Raw genomic sequence first — 21,236 nt, forward strand, 5'->3', positions numbered from 1 at the left:
TTTGAAAAATAGAAATACTAGTTTTGTAGAAAACTCACTGTAATACGTTCTGTGAATAACTCAGAGTTTAAAGCCTTAATAATTCTCGAACCATACAATAGTATTGTATATTTGGTAACGTTACGAAATGTTTGTTAGAAGACTTCAGACGAAATAAACCCTTAAAATACTATATTTTTTAATTTATAATTTTACCTCAAATAACATTTTTAAGAGAAATACAAGATATATGTATATGTAACCCAATTTGATTTCTGAAAATATGAATGAAAGAAGAACACATTTTCATTGTAACTGATGATATGAAAATTGTGAAAATTATTTAGAAAATATTTTGCCATGAATTTTCGTAAGTTCGTTTTCCTTCTTTAACCAGATCTCAAAATCGTATGCTTCACATTCGCATAATGTAGTGGAGGCAAGATTTTCCATTCAACACTTGGAACGTCCAGTTCACTGTTAACTTGGCGCGTATATTATGATTTCTCTCTAGTTATCACCAGCAAATACTTACATACATTGTCAGCCATTGACGTATCCAAGGACCTCTGTCGCTCTGTACTCCTCCATCAGAAATCAGCAGAGCTGGGTTGACAACAAAGGCACCTACAAAGATACCAACACTATGGCTGTAAGTGCTGGAGGTTCTTTCATGATACATAACTTTTATTATTCTAACATCCTCATGTTGACAAAAGTGGATCACAATATCCCGTTCTAACCATGTCAAAACGCAGGGGCGTGCCGTGACCTTTCGTGACAGGCAAGCGATGGGTGAATTTTTCGTTTCGGTTAATTACAACAATTTCAAATATAATATAGGCCTACACACATCCCCATTTACAATAATGTGCATAATGGTGATACATCGGGCTTGAGTGTGTGATGTGCATACATACCGTAAAATCAAATCTTCGCTGCGCGGTTTTTAAAGAAGGAAAACAGCCTTTCGATATAACTTTTAAATTCCAACCATGAAGAAAATTATGATTTACCTGATATTTGAGGGCAACTATAAATTAAATTACGTTCTTCTTTAACCCTGAAAATAAGAAACATCCTATTAGCATAAAGTTTCGATATTAAATAAACGGACGGGCTTCGGTTTCTTACTTGGCTAGAATTATGAATCATGACTTGTCTTCAGTTGGATGCAAGCGCAGATGTGATTCTGCGAACGTTCATGTCTTTGCACTGCATTATAAAAATTGCTCAAGTCACTCACCGTAGCCTGTATAGTTCCATCAGTGGCGTGCTCAGGATTTTCGAAAGGGAGGGGTTATGTATACTTTTTCTTGGTAGTCAGCCCTCATTTTGTCATATTTTCCTACTTTTGACGTTCTTTTTAGGAATACTTGGCGATAGGGGGGTTATAACCCACATCAACCCCCCCTTGGGCACGCCACTGAGTTCCATGGTCCTACATTTGTATTGTATAAAACGCATGGCCAACAAAATAATTTATTAAGATCATTGCTGCCACATAACCAGATAATATTGTTGTACTGAGATGCTTTAAACTGCCTAATGAAAACTTTCCCATCTTTCTTAGTTGGTTTGGTTATGAACAATTCAGGACATGGTCGCTCATGGTTCACAAGCTCCAACCTTTGACCTTATGTTCTCGAACTGAATGGTTTTGAAAGAAGGCCCCTAATAACACTGCAAATCGATGGCTCGTCTGGTATGGCAACCATGGCGGAAATTTTCAATGTAGAATCATACTTTTACATCAGGTACAAAAACACTACACAAAGAACAGAAAAACACAGCACAATATCACAATAAAAAACTACACGCATCCGCAGCACCCACGCTTCTTCCGTTTCACCCTACCTGCAGTGTTGTTACATACCCTCCATATTTCCGAGTAACTGACTACATGGCGGATATGTTCAAGTACCGGATGTGATTTTATTTCTTATAAATAGCACACGACTGGTGATCACTGGCTAACTTCATAATGCAATTTGTTAATTACTATAGAGTTTCAAACATGATGCTACGGACGCACAGCAAATTCTGGAAGTTAGCAACCTTGTGGCCAGTGAGGACGAATTCTTTCCAACACCCTTGCCAAAGACAGATGCGGGATTGGTGTCGCTTGCCCTCGGTCTTTTTTCTTCGTGAACGGGGATCGACAGTGACCATGCAAGAACTGCATAAGTCACTCGAAAAGCGGGGAGAAAGGCGAGCAGTCCTCTTCTTCTAACGCGGTCAGTCGTGCCGCATCGCCCTGCGTCGTCAAGCGTGCAGCCAGTTTATGTTTCAAGCCAATAGAACAGGAAATAGGGGAAATGAAAATTCTGTAATGTAAATATCTTATAGTAAATAAATTCCATTCTATGGCATATAAAGGCAATGAAAAACACGGACTTAAGATATCAAAAGTGTTTTAAAAAACAACGCAAGCGGCGCTTGCCCCGCCTTTCCTTACCGCACGCTTCTGTCAAAACGAGTAAAATTGATTGGGATATTTTCCAATAACTACACATTTCCGGATGGCCTTAAGCAAAAAACACATTTCTCTTCATGAACTTTTATCCTCTCACATAATATCTATGAAACAAAGTTAAAATTAATAAAAAAAAAACTAAAAAAAAAACAGTAATTTTCCCTGTAGTATTGTATGAATATGAAACTTGGTTCATTGAATTAAAAGAGGAACATAAATGAAGAGTATTTGAAGATAAAGTCCTTAGAAAAATATTTGGACCTAAAAGGGATGAGGAGACAGGTGAATGGAGATGGTTATATAATTTAGAATTGTATAATTTGTATTCATGTCCAGATACGTATTATTAGAATAATTAAATCAAGAAGACTTGGGTGGGCAATTCACGTGGCACGAATTGGAGAGGGAAGAAGATTTGTTTGTTTCTTTGATTTGGTGTTTTAAGTCCACTTTATGCACAGTAAGCCTAAGAGAGGAGAGAAGAGTTTACAGGATTCTTGTTGGGGAACCTGATGGGAAGAGACCTGTAGGAAGACCAAGAAGAAGATGGAGGGATAACGTTGAGTTGGACCTAAAGGAAATCTGTCGGATGGAAAAGATTGGATTGACTTTGCCCAGGATAGGAACAGATGGAAGGCTTGTGTTGCTGCAGCCATAAACCTTCGGGTTTAGAAATGCTAGAAAGTGAGTGAGTTACTTAAGCTGAGTACCTTTCAGCCTTCAAGATCTGATGAATTAAGAACTTGCAGTAAAAAAACCACCTGTTGCTGACATGTTATTTACTAGATGAGTTGATAGCAATGAGTAGAGACCCATTCACGTGATGTAACAGCACTGCTGTTTTTGTTTCTTAATGACTAAATAAGACGTAATGATGTGACATGGGTTTGACGTCACTCAAAAACCCGTAAATCTTCTGAAAACACTACAGTTCCAACTTTTACATATTGATATTGAATATACGTACCGTATACTATATACATGTATTCAATATACCGAAATGGATTCAGTGGATCCCGGCTAGTTACAACTACAGAAGGTCGTTCGGGATCTCTGAGGACAATGTTGGAAGGGTGATAAATTCATGAAAACCCATGTCGTCACCAACGATCATGCTCAATTGGAAAACCAGCTTTCCGCGCTATAGCCCGACAACGTAATTTCCATTGCAACAGACTTTTCCGGAGAGTTATCATGTCCAACTTTTCCCACTCCTCCTGACAGGCTTTCCAGAGGCCATTGAGAGTGCGGGGACGTCTCTTTCCTAAGGCCCGTTTGAGGAGTCCAAATGCACAGAATGCCTTGACCGGAATGTCGCTGTAAGGAATTGCACGGATGCCAGTTTCCACCTCCGTTCGCTGTCGAACGGGAGGTATGGCTGGATGCTTTATCTTGGTGCACGCAGACCTGGTTTTTGCCCCCCTCCCATACAGTGCCGGGATATCTATGTTATAAATGGGTGTTAAAACCTCATCCTGATAGTACGTGGAGTTCACCTTCACATTATTAGCTACACGGCGAATTGCTAGCTTGCCATTAAAGCAGTATCCAGCGATGATCATGAAACCCCGTGGAAAACTTTCCTGGCATTCTCGATACAATGTTTGATAATTGTTTTTGTCGCGAGGGCGGTAGTAAATCGCGCGGGGTTTGTGACAGTCACTAAGGTAGACATATGCTTCGTCTAATGTCACCACATTTTTCCATCTCTCTCCTGCAAGATAGGTCTCATAGAGCTTTCTAGCGTTCGGTCGACGTTCCGCAATGTGACGAGGCAACAGCTTGTGAACTCGCCGCTTATGCCGCATTTCTAGTTGCAGGTCCTTCTTGATTATGGTGTTCACTGTTGACACAGACATTCCCAACTTACGTGCGATACTTTTTTGGGGGGCAGGGTTACCACCTGACACAAGGGCCTTCACTTTTCTCACTATGTCCGGTGTACGACTCGTAGCTGCTCGTGGATTTGCCTGTTTCTTCCCCTGTGGAATTAGGCCCAGTCGGTCTTTGCCTATTTTGTTGAATACCGCACCGATCCCGTTCTTCGATATCACAAAACCACGATTCTTGCACATTCCTTTGATTGCCGAATAGCTATATTTAGCATCGGAAAGGGCTGTTATGTAGCCCTCCCAGTATGGTTCAATTTTCTTCGGCATCGTTGTAGGTAAATGGCACAACACTCTGCACATGCGTTCTCGGTACTGACGTGACTCAGCATGCACCGTTTGGACGGACTGACGTTGATAACAGCGCCGCCAACGGCTTTCAAAATCGTCACCAGAGATCCCGAACAACCTTCTGTATATGAAGACGATAAGAGAGTCATCATGTTGGGAGGCTCCACCTGGAAATGACTGCCTTAAAATGCATGGCGGTGTTCTTACTGGAGGAGCCTAGATATAAACTCTGGAGTAAACCAAAATTCCTTCTTATTTGGTACAAGGGATTCAAAGCGGGCATGCGGTCGTCTTGGTCTCTGGGATCTCCTAATCGGCTGACAGTCGTTTTTCGCATTTGGAGGCTCTACTTGGTCTTCAGCAGCAGGTACTGGGAGATAGTCCTCCTCTCCAACTAGTACTGGCTTGTTGCCGCGCGAGCGACTTTGATTTCGGAAAGGTGTCTTTTCCAACCTTAGCGGGATACCTCTTGATCTTCGTGAGATGCACAACCACGTCATTATCGACCATCACCTTTGCCATCTTCCGGCCCATCAATTTAACAATTTTGCCGATAGTATATTTGGAACCATGGCTGAATTTTTTCTTGCAACGTTCCACTAGAACCTTTTTCCCCGGCATAAATGGAACAGGACCAATTGGCTGATTCTTGGAACCATCTGATGCGTCAGCAGTGGAAATATCCGTTCTTGGCCGAAACTTAAGCAAACGTTCTGCCGGAGTATACCCATGTACTGGAGTATATCTCAATCTTCTCAATATTTCAAGAACGAACTTGTCCGGGTCTCGCAAAGTGATGCACGAACGATTCGAAAAGTTATTTTCGAGCATGTTCTTCACCACCCCAACATTCCTTTCATCTAGACCATTTGATTGGGGGTGTACGAAGCCGAGTGAAGAAGCTTAATATTCCTCTTTGAGCAACAAGAGTTGAACTCTGAAGATGCAAATGGTTAACCATTGTCCGTTACATAGGTTTTCGGATATCCGAAGCATGAAGAAAATTCATCTAAATGACCGATCATAGTGTCAAACTGTTCTCCACACAGATATCCAATGAGAATTAGCGTCAACCAGCAACAGGAAATTCATATCTGAGAAATGGAAGAAATCAAGATGAACACGCTCAAAAGGCTGCGATGCAATAGGCCACGTTTCGAATCCGGTACCAGGTACGTTCGGCCTATTATTGTAACGCAAACATGTGTCACACAAAGACGTGAGCCTTTCAATGTGTTCCTTCATCGTGTTCCAGATGAACGATGAACGAGCTATATTTTTCATTTTGCACGTTCCCTGGTGGAATTTGTGCAACAGAGAAATTCCACTTTGGATGCAAGATTCAGGTACGGCCAGTCTTTCGCCCATAAAAATACATCTCTTCTGTATGTGGACATCATATCGCCTGTCGAATATTTTTCTGAGATGATGCCCTTTTGTTCTTCCAATGAACTGCTGCCATCTCACTTGAACATATTCGAAGACTATTGAAAGCTCAGGATCACGTCGTGATTCCAGCGCAATGCGCGTCAACACCGAAGATTCAATTAGATTAAGGACAACCGGCTCAGCTGTCAACTGACATGCGAAATCCTCATGATTATCATGGACTGGATCATTTGCAACACTAATTCTAGACAGCGCATCAGCCAACTCAACGTGAGGTATGTATACAGTTTTGAAGTCATATTCTTCCAATACTAACTTCCATATGTTGATTCTGCTGATGGCTAGAGCGGGCAGGTTACTTCTAGGATCCAGCAGGTGAGATAAAGGTTTCGAGTCGGTGAACGCAACAAAATATCGTCCAAAGAGGTACTTGTGAAAGTATTTAACTCCACGGATTAATGCAAGTGATTCCCTTTCCAATTGAGTGCAGTTCCTTTCTGCAGCGGATAAAGTACCGGCCATACACATGATAGGCTTTAGGACTCCGTTTATCTTGTGCATTATAGCTGCTCCCGTAGCGGTAGGAGATGCATCTGACATCAGGTATAAGTCTTTGTTAGGATCGTATACCGTGCGTACTAAGTCCTTAGATAGCAGATCCTCGACATCCTGGAATTACTTCTGATGAACATCTGTCCATGACCAGCGCACCCCATTCTTCAACAAATCATATAAACTGGCAATACAGTCAGCTAGGTTTGGCAGGTACGAAGCGTCATACGTGACATTAGTGAGTGGCTTACACTGAATTATTTTATCAATGTTTTCTTTCAGAGGACGAATTCCTTCCTGATAAAGAGAATGTCCCAAATACTTCACATTTTGAACGAAGAACACGGATTTCTGTTCATTTATGCGGACACCATACTCAGAGAAAAGATTCAGCACCTTTCGTGCGTTATCATAGCACTCCTCAAGAGTAACTCCTCCTACTAAAATGTCGTCTTGGAAAATGGAAACCTCGTCTACACCCATCAATATCTGCTCCATCGTGGCTTGGAAAATGGCACTGGCAGAGTTTACTCCGAAGGGAAGCTTCAACTGTCTGAATAATCCGAATTCCGTGTTGAAGACAAGGACCTTCTGAGCCTGTACAGATAGGCGTAACTGAAGGTAAGCCCTTCGAACGTCAAATGAAACGAACCTACTGCAATGAACCATCTTGTTTAAAAGGTCCTCTATTTCAGGTAATGGATGACCCATCTTCCTAAGTTGCGGATTTACAGTGTTCTTGTGGGACACACATAGCCTTAATTCTCCGTTTTTCTTACGAACAACATCAAGTGGAGAAGCCCACGATGATGATTTGATCGGTTCAATGACTCCGTCACTAACCAACTTCTGCAATTCATATTTGACTGCTTCCTTTAGCGAGTACGGGACGTCATAATATCTCTTGAATACTGGTGTAGCATCGTCTTTCAATGCCAAGTCTATCTCGAAGCGCTTGATCGACTTGGACATGTCACCATCAAAAGGTACAGGAAAATTTTTCCTTACATTCGCAACCAGTTCCTTTATTGCTGATGTCAACAGTAGTTGCAACCATCTGAGGAACATGTGAAACAAAAATGTATCGCCATTCACGCATGAAAATATCAATTCAAGAAAAACCCATAATAGCACGATTCAATTTTGTCTTTACAACAATCAGATCTAAATTATGCTTCATTCCTCGAAATACAACTTCAACGTTAACTTTTCCTAAAGCACCAAGATTATTACCATTTGCTGCTTTCAAGATGATAGGAAAATTTTGTATAGTGCAACCTCGCAATGAAGACTCAAATTGTCTACTGTCAATTAAAGCATAAATGGAACCTGTATCCACTAGGAATTGAATCTTAGAATTGTTGACTTGTAAGTCGATCCCTCGGTGCCAAACAGACTCACTTTCTTGAGTAAAGAAAGTAGTGAACATTTCAGGACACTGAGCATTACAATGAATACTTGCGGCGCTGCAATCAACAAGTTTGCTCTCTGGTGTTACGTACCCAATAGGACCAAGTAATGTGAATAGTTTGCCAAAGACGAATAGAGATGGCAGCACCAGGCGTGCAAGGTTAAGAATTGGCATAATATATGTGAATAACTTTATAAATAAGAACAAAGCAAATTGGAAAGATGAAAAACAATAGAATATATTATAAGAAGACAAAGAATAAATATGAAAGAAGTAAATTAATATATATATTTTATAAATCAAATCAGTGATCACATGTAAGTTAATATGAAAATTAAGGAAGTCAAAGCACTGATACAAGTTTGTGTCTTTGAACAGATATTGCATCTGTCTGATTGATTTACCATTCCCATAGGGGACATTTTGTTCACATCAGTGGCGAGCGCGTTCTGATCGACGCCCCACAGCAATTTTTTGGTTGCGCGGTTTAACCGTAGCACCTACTTGGATGCGCGTGTCAATCGTTTGCACCAAGTATACACTCTGTTGTACCTAGTTAGTGGTGGCGCGTTCCAATTGCAGCCCCAAGGGAGGATATTAGTATTATTCCCCAAGCTTAAAGGAAAAAGTTGGAAAAGGATAAAGGATTTCGTTAAATAGTCAAAACTAAATAAATTGAAATCCAGAGGGAAGTTCACAAAGAAGACAAGAAGGAAGTCCAGATCCAGAACGTCCATTAAGAGGAAAGTCCAGATCCTCCATATTGAGAAGGAAGTCTAGATCCAGACCGTCCATTGAGAAGGAAGTTCCGATCCAGACCGTCCATTGAGAAGGAAGTCCCGATCCAGATCTGCCCATTACGAAGGAAGTACAAATAGAAGAATATCCAAATAGAGAAAATAAATAATAAAAAGAATATTGAGATGAAAATTGACTGTAAACGAGAAAATTATAGAAGAATGTAGCTTATCATGTAAATATTCTTACTCCATGTATCCTGTGTTTAAATAATATATTCGTTTAAACGTCTCCATTGGAAGGCATCCTGTCTGGTTTCGTTGTCTACAAAGAACCCTACCCTGTAGATAAGCTAGCTGAGTTTTAAGATTAAGGTTTATGTACCTTTGCACCAAGTGAAGGTAGCACTGGTTTTTGTTCTTTCATTATTAATATTTTTGTTCTTTCATGTCTGCAAAAATATGATCTGTGGGAATGCATGGCACATTAAAATCTAAATAATCAATGGACGATTCTCGGAACATATGGTTGAAATTGCTGTGATTGTTAGGTATAATCATAGGTTTTGAATGAGCTGGAACATTGACAGATCTTTCAGTAACACATGTGTTAATTGTTACATTTTCTCATTTTGCAGGCTGTTAAGAAATAATTTTTCTTTTTGCAGTATCTGCAAGTAGCCTCGAAAGCTGGTCATTTTCCGTTAGGATGAAAGGAATTATATATGTATATTTTCGTTTCCTCTTGAGGCACAAAATCCATCACCCAGATTTAACATTTAAAAAATGTAGATCCTTTCTAGTTTAATCTTTATGAATTCGCGTAAATCAGGAAACATTTTGCGTTGTTTCGAGATTTTCAATTAGGATACAATTTAGATATAATGAGAAAATGAAACTTGGATGTCACAATTGCCATATCCAACTGATCTCCGTACGTATAATAAAAATAGTGTTTTGCACAATAAAAATAGTGTTTTGCACGTCACACTTCAATTGTATGCTATGATTGTTTCTCCTTTATGAACGAGATGTGCCTCCCCCTAGCGCCCGTCAAACAGAAAGAGGATTGTCCCCGAAGAACTAATTTTCGATCTAATACCACCCATAAATCAAATGTCCGGAAACAGCTATTACGCATGAATATAAGATAAAATACTCCTTAGCAATTACATATAATTATCAGCTAACTCGTATCCGAGAGTTAGAACAATGTGACTAAACTTCCCCGCTCTTGCTTCCGAGTTCGAGTCCTGGTCTCCGCATGAGGTTCTATCTCTGTAGTGTTTCTTTATCAATTTAATCTAATTATCATCCATCCTCATAGTTGCGATAAATTATAATCGTGTCATGGTAAAAGCAAAGCAAAATAAGAACAAAAAATAATGTAAGATTACTGCAATGTCAGAACTACGTTGGAAAGAGAAAACGTGAATACAAGATTCATTTTCAAACAGGCATTTGGGGAGAACTGTGTAGACAGACAACATGCTCCCGAAAGTTGCCAATCGACAAGTAGCATCCTGACGTTCGGTACTCAAGTTGCGCGTTGAGAAAACTTTGCTTGAGGCTCCTCATGCGTCTTATCACGAATGCCTCGGTGTGCGCAGCATTGCCAACTTATTTTCGGCTCGGTGTACATTTGCGGCTCGGTGTACCATGACACATGACATAGCGTATGCCTCTATGCAACAATCTACCTACATCCGTCCAGCATCACTCACAATGCACACGCAATCCACTAGCTCGATGCACCATAAGATAAGAGTGAATGGGCGCTATTCACCGAATGTTTACATTTCTGTGTCCTTGGCGCTGGCGGGGACTGCACTTCCGGTTTTGAAAAGAATAACATTGAATTCAAGGGCAGTCTTCGGAAAAGGCTACAATATTTGTGTGGCTTTTGGTTCCAACATGAGATAGGGAACAAACAATTATTCTCAGGTATCTATGCATCATTTTCAGACAGATCCGATACGGAAAGATCAGTGGATTTAGGCAGCAAAGCGAAAAGATTGGACACAAACACGAGGGAGTAGGCTCTGCAGCCGGCACTTCATCAAATCAAATGAAAATATTTTACATGTTTCGAAAATTATAATTGTCTAACGTACATGTGTTGATTAAATTTAAAATTTGAAACTACTGTATTTATAATCGTTTGCCTTTTGGTTGTTGAAAAGCGCTCTCTCCACGGGCGTCTGTAGGTTAGACGACCCCTTCTCCCCCCCCCCCCTGGAAATAAACATCCTACATTTCAAGTTGCAAAAAAGCAGGATGTTTGTTATTTTTATTCTTAATAACAGAAATAAAGTGCACACTTGGTTAGTATTCGAACAGTGTAATCAATGTAAAATATGCATTAGATCTAAAAAATGAGTGAAAAATACAGGAACCAGGTTATTTTTTCATATTCTACCATTTTGATTCAAAGAACAAATAGTTCCACACTTTTCAGAATTCGAAAAATTATAATTTTAGATGAGCTCACACCATATAAACTTTGTGAGTATTTTTTTCTAACTTCTAAAGTCCTTTCTTTCTTGAACGACACTTGCAAAAGTTAATAGCAAGATACAATAACTGGGCATTTCAGTATAGTAACTATGAAATGTAAAAGTATTAATGGAAAATAGTTGTGCTGGATATTCACTCGGCTTGTGGATCGAATAGCCTTATAATAATAAACAACAACAATAATAATAAAATTCTAACTAACTAACTCTCTAGCCTTCTTAAACCCGAAGGTTCATGGCTGCAGCAACACAGGCCTTCCATCTGTCCCTATCTTGAGCAAGATATATATACTCTTTTCCATCCCTACCGATTTCCTTTAGGTCCATCTCAACGTTGTCCCTCCATCTTCGTCTTGGCCTTCCTACAGGTCTCTCACCATCAGGTTTCCCAACAAAAATCCTGTAAACTCCTCTTTCCTCTCCCATTCGTATTCCAAGTATTTCAATGTTTATAATTAATGTAAGCTTCATTTCAACCTGGAGAAATCTTTTCAAAAACGAAACTGATGGTAGAAGATCAATCTTGCCTTGGATAATATAAGTATTGTACCTTATATTTGCATCCAGGATCCGGTACCTTTGTTTCTCTATATCAAACAAAAATTTCCAGTGATCCTTTTTGTTTCCGACCTTTTATAAGAAAGTAAGTCCGGTCACTATCTGTATTCCACTTGTTTGCATTGGAAAATTCGCCAAACCGGAAGTTCTTTCCCCGCCATCAATAATCGAATTGTCTAATCGATCATTTTTTGTTTAATCACCCTAAGGCGGTGGAAAATTCTGTTCAATGTTTTTTTCAGAAGAGAAATAATAATAAAATTAATTATCTTTAAGGTTAGTGAATATTCGTTTTGAATGTCGAAATTTTAAAACTTGCTAACATGAGACTTCAAAACGTGAATTTTTTGCAGGGTGCAAAATAAAAGGTTGTGAAGGGGGTTCCTCCACTAGAATCTACGTGTCCTTGCCATCAAAGATGAATTTCATCTCTGCCCCGCATAATAATATAATTCTCGTTTTTAACACTCTGACCCAAAGAACAAGCAAGAATCTCGACCTTGCACTGTCATGAATGCGCTTTTAAAACTGATAGCATGTACCAGTTTATTATCAAGAAATATATTCATTTTTAATTATTAGTACGCCTAATAAATTGAATGGGGAAAAGTTCACAACGAGAAATCCTTCGCTCTCACATTACACGTTTACTTAAGAAGCTGCACAAGAGTGGGAAGGGGGTTAGGGTGACCATACGTCCCGTTTTAACCGGGCCAGTCTCGTTCCAGAGGCGTGTCCCGGTCGTCCCGTCTCGTTCCAGAGGCGTGTCCCGGTCGTCCCGTCGATATTATTAAAAAGCCACCATTTGTCCCGTTTTATAGAAGTCTAGCAGCAGTTATCTAGAAAACAAAGTCAAAATTTGAGAGATATTTCATGCTAAAAAAGATGTATTGTTTTGTGAGTATTCCGTTATTTGCAGAGCAGTGAATAGGCATGCAGTTTCTTGACGGAATTGCAACAAGAATTAAGAGTTCCTGCGTCTTGACACAAACTCAAAAGGAAAATCTAGAGTTGTGTGTCTGATATCTGATATCTACAAGAAGATTGGTTCTTCTGCTAAATACCTCTGGCATTACTCGACTTCATTGTAGGACTAACATCAAAGGTTGATCAGAAAGGGAGAGAAACGCTATGTAAGACATGTCGAAAATGCATTCAATTACACAGTCAGACGTATCGCTTGTATGTTGTACTATAGCCATTGCGTGTTAGCTGCAGACCCTCCCTACCTGTCGTGTGTGGATTGAGGACAGTGTTGCCAATACCAACTTCCTTATAAGGAGAGTGCTGTTTGGACGTTTAAATATTGCTCATAATATTATGATAAGGTCTATTATTATTACTATTATTATTATTATCATCTCATAATATTATGATAAGGTCTATTATTATTACTATTATTATTATTATCTTCAACATTTTCTGATGACTGTAGTAGTTTTAAGTTCAATTTATGCAGCTATTTTGGAGCTGTGAACTGCGTTATTGATTATTTATTAAGTTAAGTAACATTAGGAATTTCGACCATTCAATAAAATAAGTTCAGTAAAGTGCTTGAAAAAGATGAAGAAAATTGGACGACTGGTAAGGGCGTTCGTCTGTTTTATTTGTGACCCCTAACTTTCTACCGATTTCCTTTTATAAAATGTTCCTCACTTGTTAAATCGGGGAGGATAACAAATAGATGAAGACAAGAGGATGGACCTTGGCCTGTAAAAGCTTGTCACTTGGTCGGAATACTTCCTTTTGTTTGAAACAAGCTCCCTAGATAAGTACAATCAAGATCTGGAGATTTTTAAAAATATATATTTCCTCAAAATATCTTCATTAGAATTGAAATTCTCTGTTTACCAAGGACACCCGTTTTTGAGATGATGCTGGATTTTACCATTATGCCAAAGACTGAGTGCTAGGTGCCAAACAAGTCCAAATTTTGCAAGGTTTAGAACTATATGCTGGAGTTGGCATGACTGGTTGAAGATACCACTGGAGCTCCTTCGCGGTCTCGTAAAACAAGGCAACCCTCCTCCCTCCCTTGCACTGCCTATCACCCTTCTGGCTGCAGTATGACGAGAAACCTTCCTCAGCGGCAGGCAAAGACAGATGGGGTCGTCTTTTTGCAGCAGATCTGGAGCAAGCGAGTGATAGCACATTGACTCTTGACAGTTGAGTAGCGAACCTACATTGCACTCATATTTTATAACGCGCATTAAACTCTAAAAAGTACAGAACTGGAAATAAGTAAAAATGAGCTGTAGGAAGTTCCTCACTTCCTACATGGAGGAATCGGCCCTGGCAAGAACAAAATCGAAACTCTTGCGAAATGTGAAAAATTATCAATGTTTTTTCCCTAGTGTTTATAGGGTCACGTTATAATATTTCATAGTTCGAAATGGGTATAGCCGCTATGCACCCCCCCCCCTCCCCGGGATACAGGCGTGGGTCGCAAAGTAAAGTAATTTCTGTTTTCACTCGTCTACAAGCGTTCATTGAAACAGTGATGTTCATGGCACAGAGGTCGTATTTCACCTTTCCTCTTTCCTGTAACAGTGTGGCTCCAACATTAATCGGAATTTTAGCGAGAATCCTGGTTTCTTTCAAAAGCACGCACACCCTCCCGTGGGTTGTCTCCCTTCGCGAATTCATCAAATAAAGCGGCAAAGTTGCCAACCCATAAGTAATAAGGTTGCCAACTCCTAAAATCTCAGACTGCCAGCACCTGAAGTCAACACTTCCTCTTGCTGAAATGAACAATTTTAGGCACATTTTCACGTCGATTCTTCTGTATTTTGGTCTCTGGGCCGCCTTGGCTTCGCAAAATATACACCCATGTCGCAGAGTTTAGTGAATAGAATTTTCATTTGAAATTAAATTCCAGAATTACAGTTACATCGTTACGATTCACCTAGGATTTGATGCAGTAGTGAAGGAATAAGCACAATGTATTACACAGATTTCCAATCTACTACCATTGTGGTGATAAATGCTATGCTACTATCCGCATCAAAAATATTGATCCCTCTGTTTACGTGCTGGTAAAATTATACTCCATGGAAGGAATTATATCATATATACCTCATTGGAAAGCTTCAAGTATCTACTTTTTCATAAGCATTATCTGAAAAACTATCTTAACTCTATTTTCTTATTATAGAGAAAAATCACTGAAAAATGTAGTTTGTTCTTCCAATTTTCAAGAATGGGTAACTTAACATCATACAGCTCATAAACAACTATACATACGTATGTAGGCCTAATATTGAGATTTTGATAACTTGAAATTTGATTATCTTTGCACCTCTGTGGAGAATATTATAATGCAGATCTTTAATAGAAACTTCAAAAATGAATATTTTATTGAAGCGTGCAAACTTGATATGCATAATTACAAATTCGATGAATTGCAAGCAAAGAAACTGTAGCACAGATTTAATGTAACACATTTGATCCAAATACAGAAATTTGACGTGTGGGGACGCGGCTTCAGACTCCGCGGGCTGCAGGCGACTTCCAGGGCGTTGTCGCCTCGCTACACGGCCAGCGGGAATCGTGGTAGTGCGTTCCGTTGGTCCGATCTAAACAGTGGCGTAGCGGCCGCCCCCGCAACCCTCGCAATGCGGCGAGCCCCAGTTGTACGGGCCCCGTAATGTTCTCTCTCTGTGCTCCTGAAATTTTTTATACTCACAGAAATTCAACAGAGAATATCTCTTATTAAAAAAAATCGATATAGGAAACATAAATCTTGTTCCCAGTAACGTATCATATGACATCTACGATAACAAGCAGCTTATTGTCCCAGCCAGAGGGGCCCAGGCAACTTTACATGTGTGTCCCCCCCCCCCCGAAATGCCGAATTAACTTAGTTGCTCGCAGATGACCATCGATAGGAAAATATACGCTACGCAGTTTGTCGTAAATATAGTGTGTATGAATTCAGTAGAAAGATTCAGTTGCTCAACCAGTCGATGCCTTATTGCTATAAAATAAACAATCAAACTTGGTAATTCATGATCTTTTATCACTAGTATTAGTTACACGTGATATTTAAAAAAATGTAACTTCTCACCAAATATATTCGAAGGGGGCCCCAAGCCTTTTCATATTGAAATAAGAGCTGAGATAAATATCCCACATTGTCCACACTTGTTACGTTTTACTCCAAAGGGGCCCCAAAACTCGCTCAGTAGGACGTGGAGTCCAGGAGCAATTATTAATTTTACCTAAGAGCTAGTACCCCCTTTACTGTTTCGTAGGGTGTATGAGTTAAATGTCACCATTACGTATTTTGTGAAGTTCATATTTCTTACATATTGAAATTTCTTGCACATTTCTATCTAACCAGTTCTACTTTTCTAATTTGTTACGATTCTGTGATCTGCAATGTTCGAAGTGAAAATTCCTAGCTGCGAATTTCCATGTTCGAGTTTGGGATCAACTTGAAGAAGTATGTGGAGGATCATGCTTATGCAAATTATCCTAGCTGTAGGGGGGGGGGATGCTTTATGAAATTATTCTTAGCTGGTGGATAGCATCCCCTTTCGTCCCTCCTGTTGCACAGATTTAATGTACCACATTTGATAAAAATAGAGAAATTTGACGTGTGTGTCTCAAATATGGCAAGATATATTAATTATTATTTTGTACTCCCAATAAAGTAAACAGGTGCATGACATGGCGGAATGCTTGCAATCTCAGGCTCCGCGGGCTGCAGGCGACTTCCAGAGCATTGTCTCCTCGCTAACCGGCCAGCGGGAATCGTGGAAGTGCGTTCCGTTGGTCCAATCCAAACAGTGGCGTAGCGGCCGCGGATTCTATTCAATAGAATCCGCACAAGCAAGGGGAGGGAAGATCACGCACGAGCCAGCAATATATCTAAACACTGATAATGATAAATCCAAAGTGCCACCACTGTACTTGGTTTCCTTCGTGGTTCCTCGGCTGAGTCACGACGTGGAACTGTATCGGTCCATCCAGGAGTGCCCAACCCCCCCAAGGTCAATGGCGCAATTCCCCCAAATCTCGTCATGCGTCCCCCCCAAATCATGTGGTAATCCACATGAAGTATTTAATTACGATAGCTTGTCTACTGAAGGTAACGTTTTTTAAGCTTTATTGAGCACGATACTTGATCTGCCCGTCCTTCTTAAACAGAGATTTCCATCTCCCGGCTAGACCGCGGATGCATTACGCCTCAAAATATTTTGGTGAGTACGTAATAACTAATTTTATTTGAATACAATAGCCTGTTAAACTGTCCATATTTGTTAATTGTTCAAATATTCGAAATAACGGAAGGCTAGCATAATGTCATAATTATATAAATATGTATTTAAACAGTGTTTGTGGTTGGAGAACAAGATTTCAATAACCCACATTTGGGTATTTAACACAAAGTCTTACACAACTTAAGATCGAAAATTACAGAACCCTAGCTGGAAATTCCTAAGGCCGGGGCAAGAATATAATAAGGTGCCTCCTTCAAAGAACTCACCCCTCTGCTTGGGGTAATTACATTTTTTTTAGTAATCCATAGCAATAATTACATGGATTTCATCTTGAGTGCAAATTTCACTTGCTAAAGCAAAATTACCCTGCAATAAATAGGAATTTGACACTATTTTTCTGTTATATCGACTAATGTGCAAGGCGTTACTATAGTTAGTACAACTATTGCAGCATACCTACAGAGAAGCAATAATAGAGTAATATTGCTAATAGAACCATATCTTCAAACTGACTCACCTGCTTTAAATTAAGCGGTATACCGACACTAAACATAATATTTTAAGAAATTATATTATTAATCAATATCGAGAATATTGTTTATGTCTTGTAATGTAGCTACAGTATAATTCTTCACAATTGTATGACGAAAATGCCAGCCACACATTTTTGTAACGTAACATTACGAGCGAAGCGAGCAAGAAAATTTTTATATACATTTCTTTGCAGGCTTGCAAGAATATTAATTTAATGGGACGTCAATACTTTCATAGGATCCATCGATATTTACTCTTTTCCAGCTTCTCTTTTTTCCCATATTCGGCGCCGAAACGTGCGCATACCATATCGCTAAATACCAAATATAATGTCCGAACCCTAAAGAAATCCCTTGACAATGTAAGATTTTACACTCTATTAAGAGCTCCATCTCTACTCGCCTCAAATTTAATATTCAATTCTTCCACCTAGATATTACTCCCTCCAAAAGAAAAGAATCTCCAAACCACATTTTCCGCTACAATCTCAGACGTAGAGTAGGGCGTGCGACTTCGAACGATGGGGGACTCTGAACGTTTTAGCGTTTGTCAACTGTTTGCAGAGTAGAATCACGCAGTTGGAGCTGAGAGTTTTTGAGGTGCAAGGTGCACATCTACTAGTCCTTGTGTTTTGTTGTTGTTGAAATGACACAGTGTTTCATAGGAGAACAGGAATAGTTTATAGTTCGATGTAAGTACTATTGTTGCAGAACCGTTGCGATATAACTTTCTTGGTTGTGTATATAAGGAATAATTTTGGAGGGAACATGGTGCAACAGTTGGAAGTTTTCTGGCGGTCGCCAAGAAGTGTTCTTTGTGAAAAAGTATTGTGCCTAGACTTCTCTTGCAATCTCTTGGCAACTGAAGTAAGTTTTTGATGAACCAATGCATTGGGGGTGACTCTGAACGGCAAATGTGGGGTGACACTGAACGCTGGCGGGTGAATCCGAAAGGGTAACAACAGTTTTTCTAATATTGTTTTTCGGTTTTACAGATGACACGGCACAACAAGAAAGCATCGAACGGACAAAAATACAAAAGGTGGAGTGATGAATGCGTGGCAGAAGCAATTACCGAAATTTCGGCAGGCGCAATTTCCTTATCAAGAGCTGCGGTTAAGTATCAAAAACCAAAAGCTACATTACATTCGTGGCTTAAGAATTACAATAACGAACTTAAACCTGGTGGGCAGCCTATTTTTACAAAACATGAAGAACATGAACTGGCATCATTATCTATTAAAGCTGTCAGAAAAGGATTTCTATTTACACCACATGAAGTAAGGAAAGCAGCATTTGACTACGCAGGGAGAGCTTGTCCAAAAAATTCCTTCAATAACGAGAAACGATCGGCTGGAAAGGTCTGATTACAGGGATTTTTTCGAAGGAATCCTCTTCTGTCATTGAGAGAACCTCAAGAACTTTCTCTCGCTAGAGCTATGTGTTGTAATAGGGAAACTGTGAAAGAATATTTTGATCTTTTGCAAGAAACTCCGGAGGAGAGTGAATTGAGTAATTCACGAGATGCTATTTACAACGTAGATGAAACTGGTTTTCCAATGAACAATAAAACTAATCGTGTTGTTGCTGAGAAAGGAAATAAAGATTTAGTAACAGTTGATAGCGCAGAAATAGGCGAGAACGTATCAGCAATGGCTTGCTGCAGCGCTGCTGGTGTGTTTGTCCCACCTTATGTTGTCTTTCGAGGAATTCGAAAACATGATGTTCTTCAAGATAGTTTACCTCCAGGCAGCGTAGTAGACATCAGCGAGAGTGGATATTTGAAAGAAGATGTTTCTATTCGTTGGCTCCATCATTTCCAACGCCACAGGATTCAAGGAAAGTGTCTCCTCATTTTAGATGCCCGTAAGAGTCATACGAAAAGCACTGATGTGCTGCAGTATTGTGAAGAAAATGATATCGTTCTTCTGTGCTTGCCTGCACTTTGCACCCATCGTCTCCAACCTCTTGATTGATGTGTATTCAAAGCATCTGCTTGTAATAGGTGGATCAGAAACCACATGGGCCGAAAACTTTCAAAACTAAAATTCGGACATATTTTTAATGAGGCCTGGGGAAAATCTGCCATTGTAGGTAACGCAGTGAAAGGTTTCGAAGTCTGTGGGATTCACCTCTTCAATCCTGATATCATTCAAGATCACGTGTTTGAACCTTCACTCTCATCCAGTTCACCTGGCGAGAGATCCGGAGAGACAACGCTAACATAAAACGACGACTCACATGCTTTCTTCAGGACCCTGAAGAACAATCACATCAGGAGGATTTGACACGAGACATATCCACAAGGGTAAGTGCTGCTCAGAAGCGTCAAATGCCACTAGATGGAAATGCATCTCCAACTTTCGCAGATGGATTGCCGATGCCGGAAGTGAAAACCTCCGAGATAAAGCAACTTTGCTTACATCCTCTGACTACATGACGAAGTTAACCAGCGCCGAATTAGGACAGAAACGACGACCAGAGAAAATGCAAAAATCTCAAACATCAGCACCAAAACGTTGGAAGATAACTGCGGATTTTGTGGACGTGGTTGCTTTTCCCCTGGTTCATCAGCATTGGGTGGCTGGATACAATGCAAGACATGTCACGTCTGGTTCCATGAGATCTGTGTTGGTGCAGGACGCAGCGGACAATTTGCATGCTGTCGATGCAGAATGGTTGCATCAATATACCCTAGTCTTTAGGCTGTGTGTGTCCTGGATTTATTTGTTCTTTTCAATTTCCATTTAATAACCATTAACCATGACTTCTTGCACAAGCACAAGAATATACACGTGTCTTTTGTGCATGCTTTTTACTTTTCTTTAGCTTGTTCATTCTCACCCGCCGTGCGTTCAGAGTCACCCGCTTATCGGGGTGGCTCTGAACGAAACAAGTTATGCAACATTTTTTGTTATAATGGACAAACTATTTGCATTTTTGTAGAAATGTTTCATGCTACTTTAGAGGAAATATACTGGATTCCAGTAAATGCAAAAGTTTTTATTTTCAACTACGCCTTATCGATCTGCAACCGAAAATATTCGAAATCGTTCAGAGTCGCCCAGCCCTACTCTAATATTAATGCACAAGAGTTGGATATCCACCCCAAAAAAATTTAATGTTCAGCCCCTCTAACTAAAATTGCCACAATAATCTAAGATTTAACAATGATATTCAATAGTCGGATATTGCACTCCTCCCCCGTTTAATCTTCAATCCCCCACCAGAATCCACGTGTCGATTTAAGACCCAATGTGTAAGAGCTGGATATCCTCACTTCCTTAATAATAATATTACCTGTTACAATTTCATTGGAAGTCTAGAATTTACTATTTATGTAACAGCAATGGATAGTTAATAACATAATTCAACTTGTGCCAAAAACTATACTGTTTCACATCAAATTTCCATCACAAAAAAATCGCTCCCCCCCAAAAAAATAAGTTGCTTGGACATAACAAACCCACCTGTGGTCATCATCGCTACCTCCAAATACTTCATTTTCTTCATCTAGTGGATTAAATATTGTGTAAAGTGTAAACGTCTTTACATTTATTTTGGAAATAATATATAAATGTTGCCCAGGGCGGGCCTCAGCTACTGGGCAGGTCGCAGGGGGCGGATAGCGAATGGCCATCAGATATGTTGATTAGCTGCGAATAACCAAATAAGCAGTC

General features: G+C 39.8%; 1 protein-coding gene across 1 annotated transcript; it reads left to right on the forward strand.

Moving 5' to 3' along the window:
- The first annotated feature begins 18,995 nt into the window (after positions 1-18,995).
- On the forward strand, positions 18,996-19,532 carry LOC145990411 (uncharacterized). The gene has a single exon (XM_083126105.1). The coding sequence runs from the start codon at positions 18,996-18,998 to the stop codon at positions 19,530-19,532; it is 537 nt and encodes a 178-aa protein (XP_082982231.1).
- The last annotated feature ends 1,704 nt before the right edge of the window (positions 19,533-21,236 follow it).

The sequence above is a fragment of the Lepisma saccharinum genome, chromosome 7, assembly GCF_977018435.1.
Source record: "Lepisma saccharinum chromosome 7, izLepSacc3.1, whole genome shotgun sequence".
Taxonomy (NCBI): Eukaryota; Metazoa; Arthropoda; class Insecta; order Zygentoma; family Lepismatidae; genus Lepisma; species Lepisma saccharinum.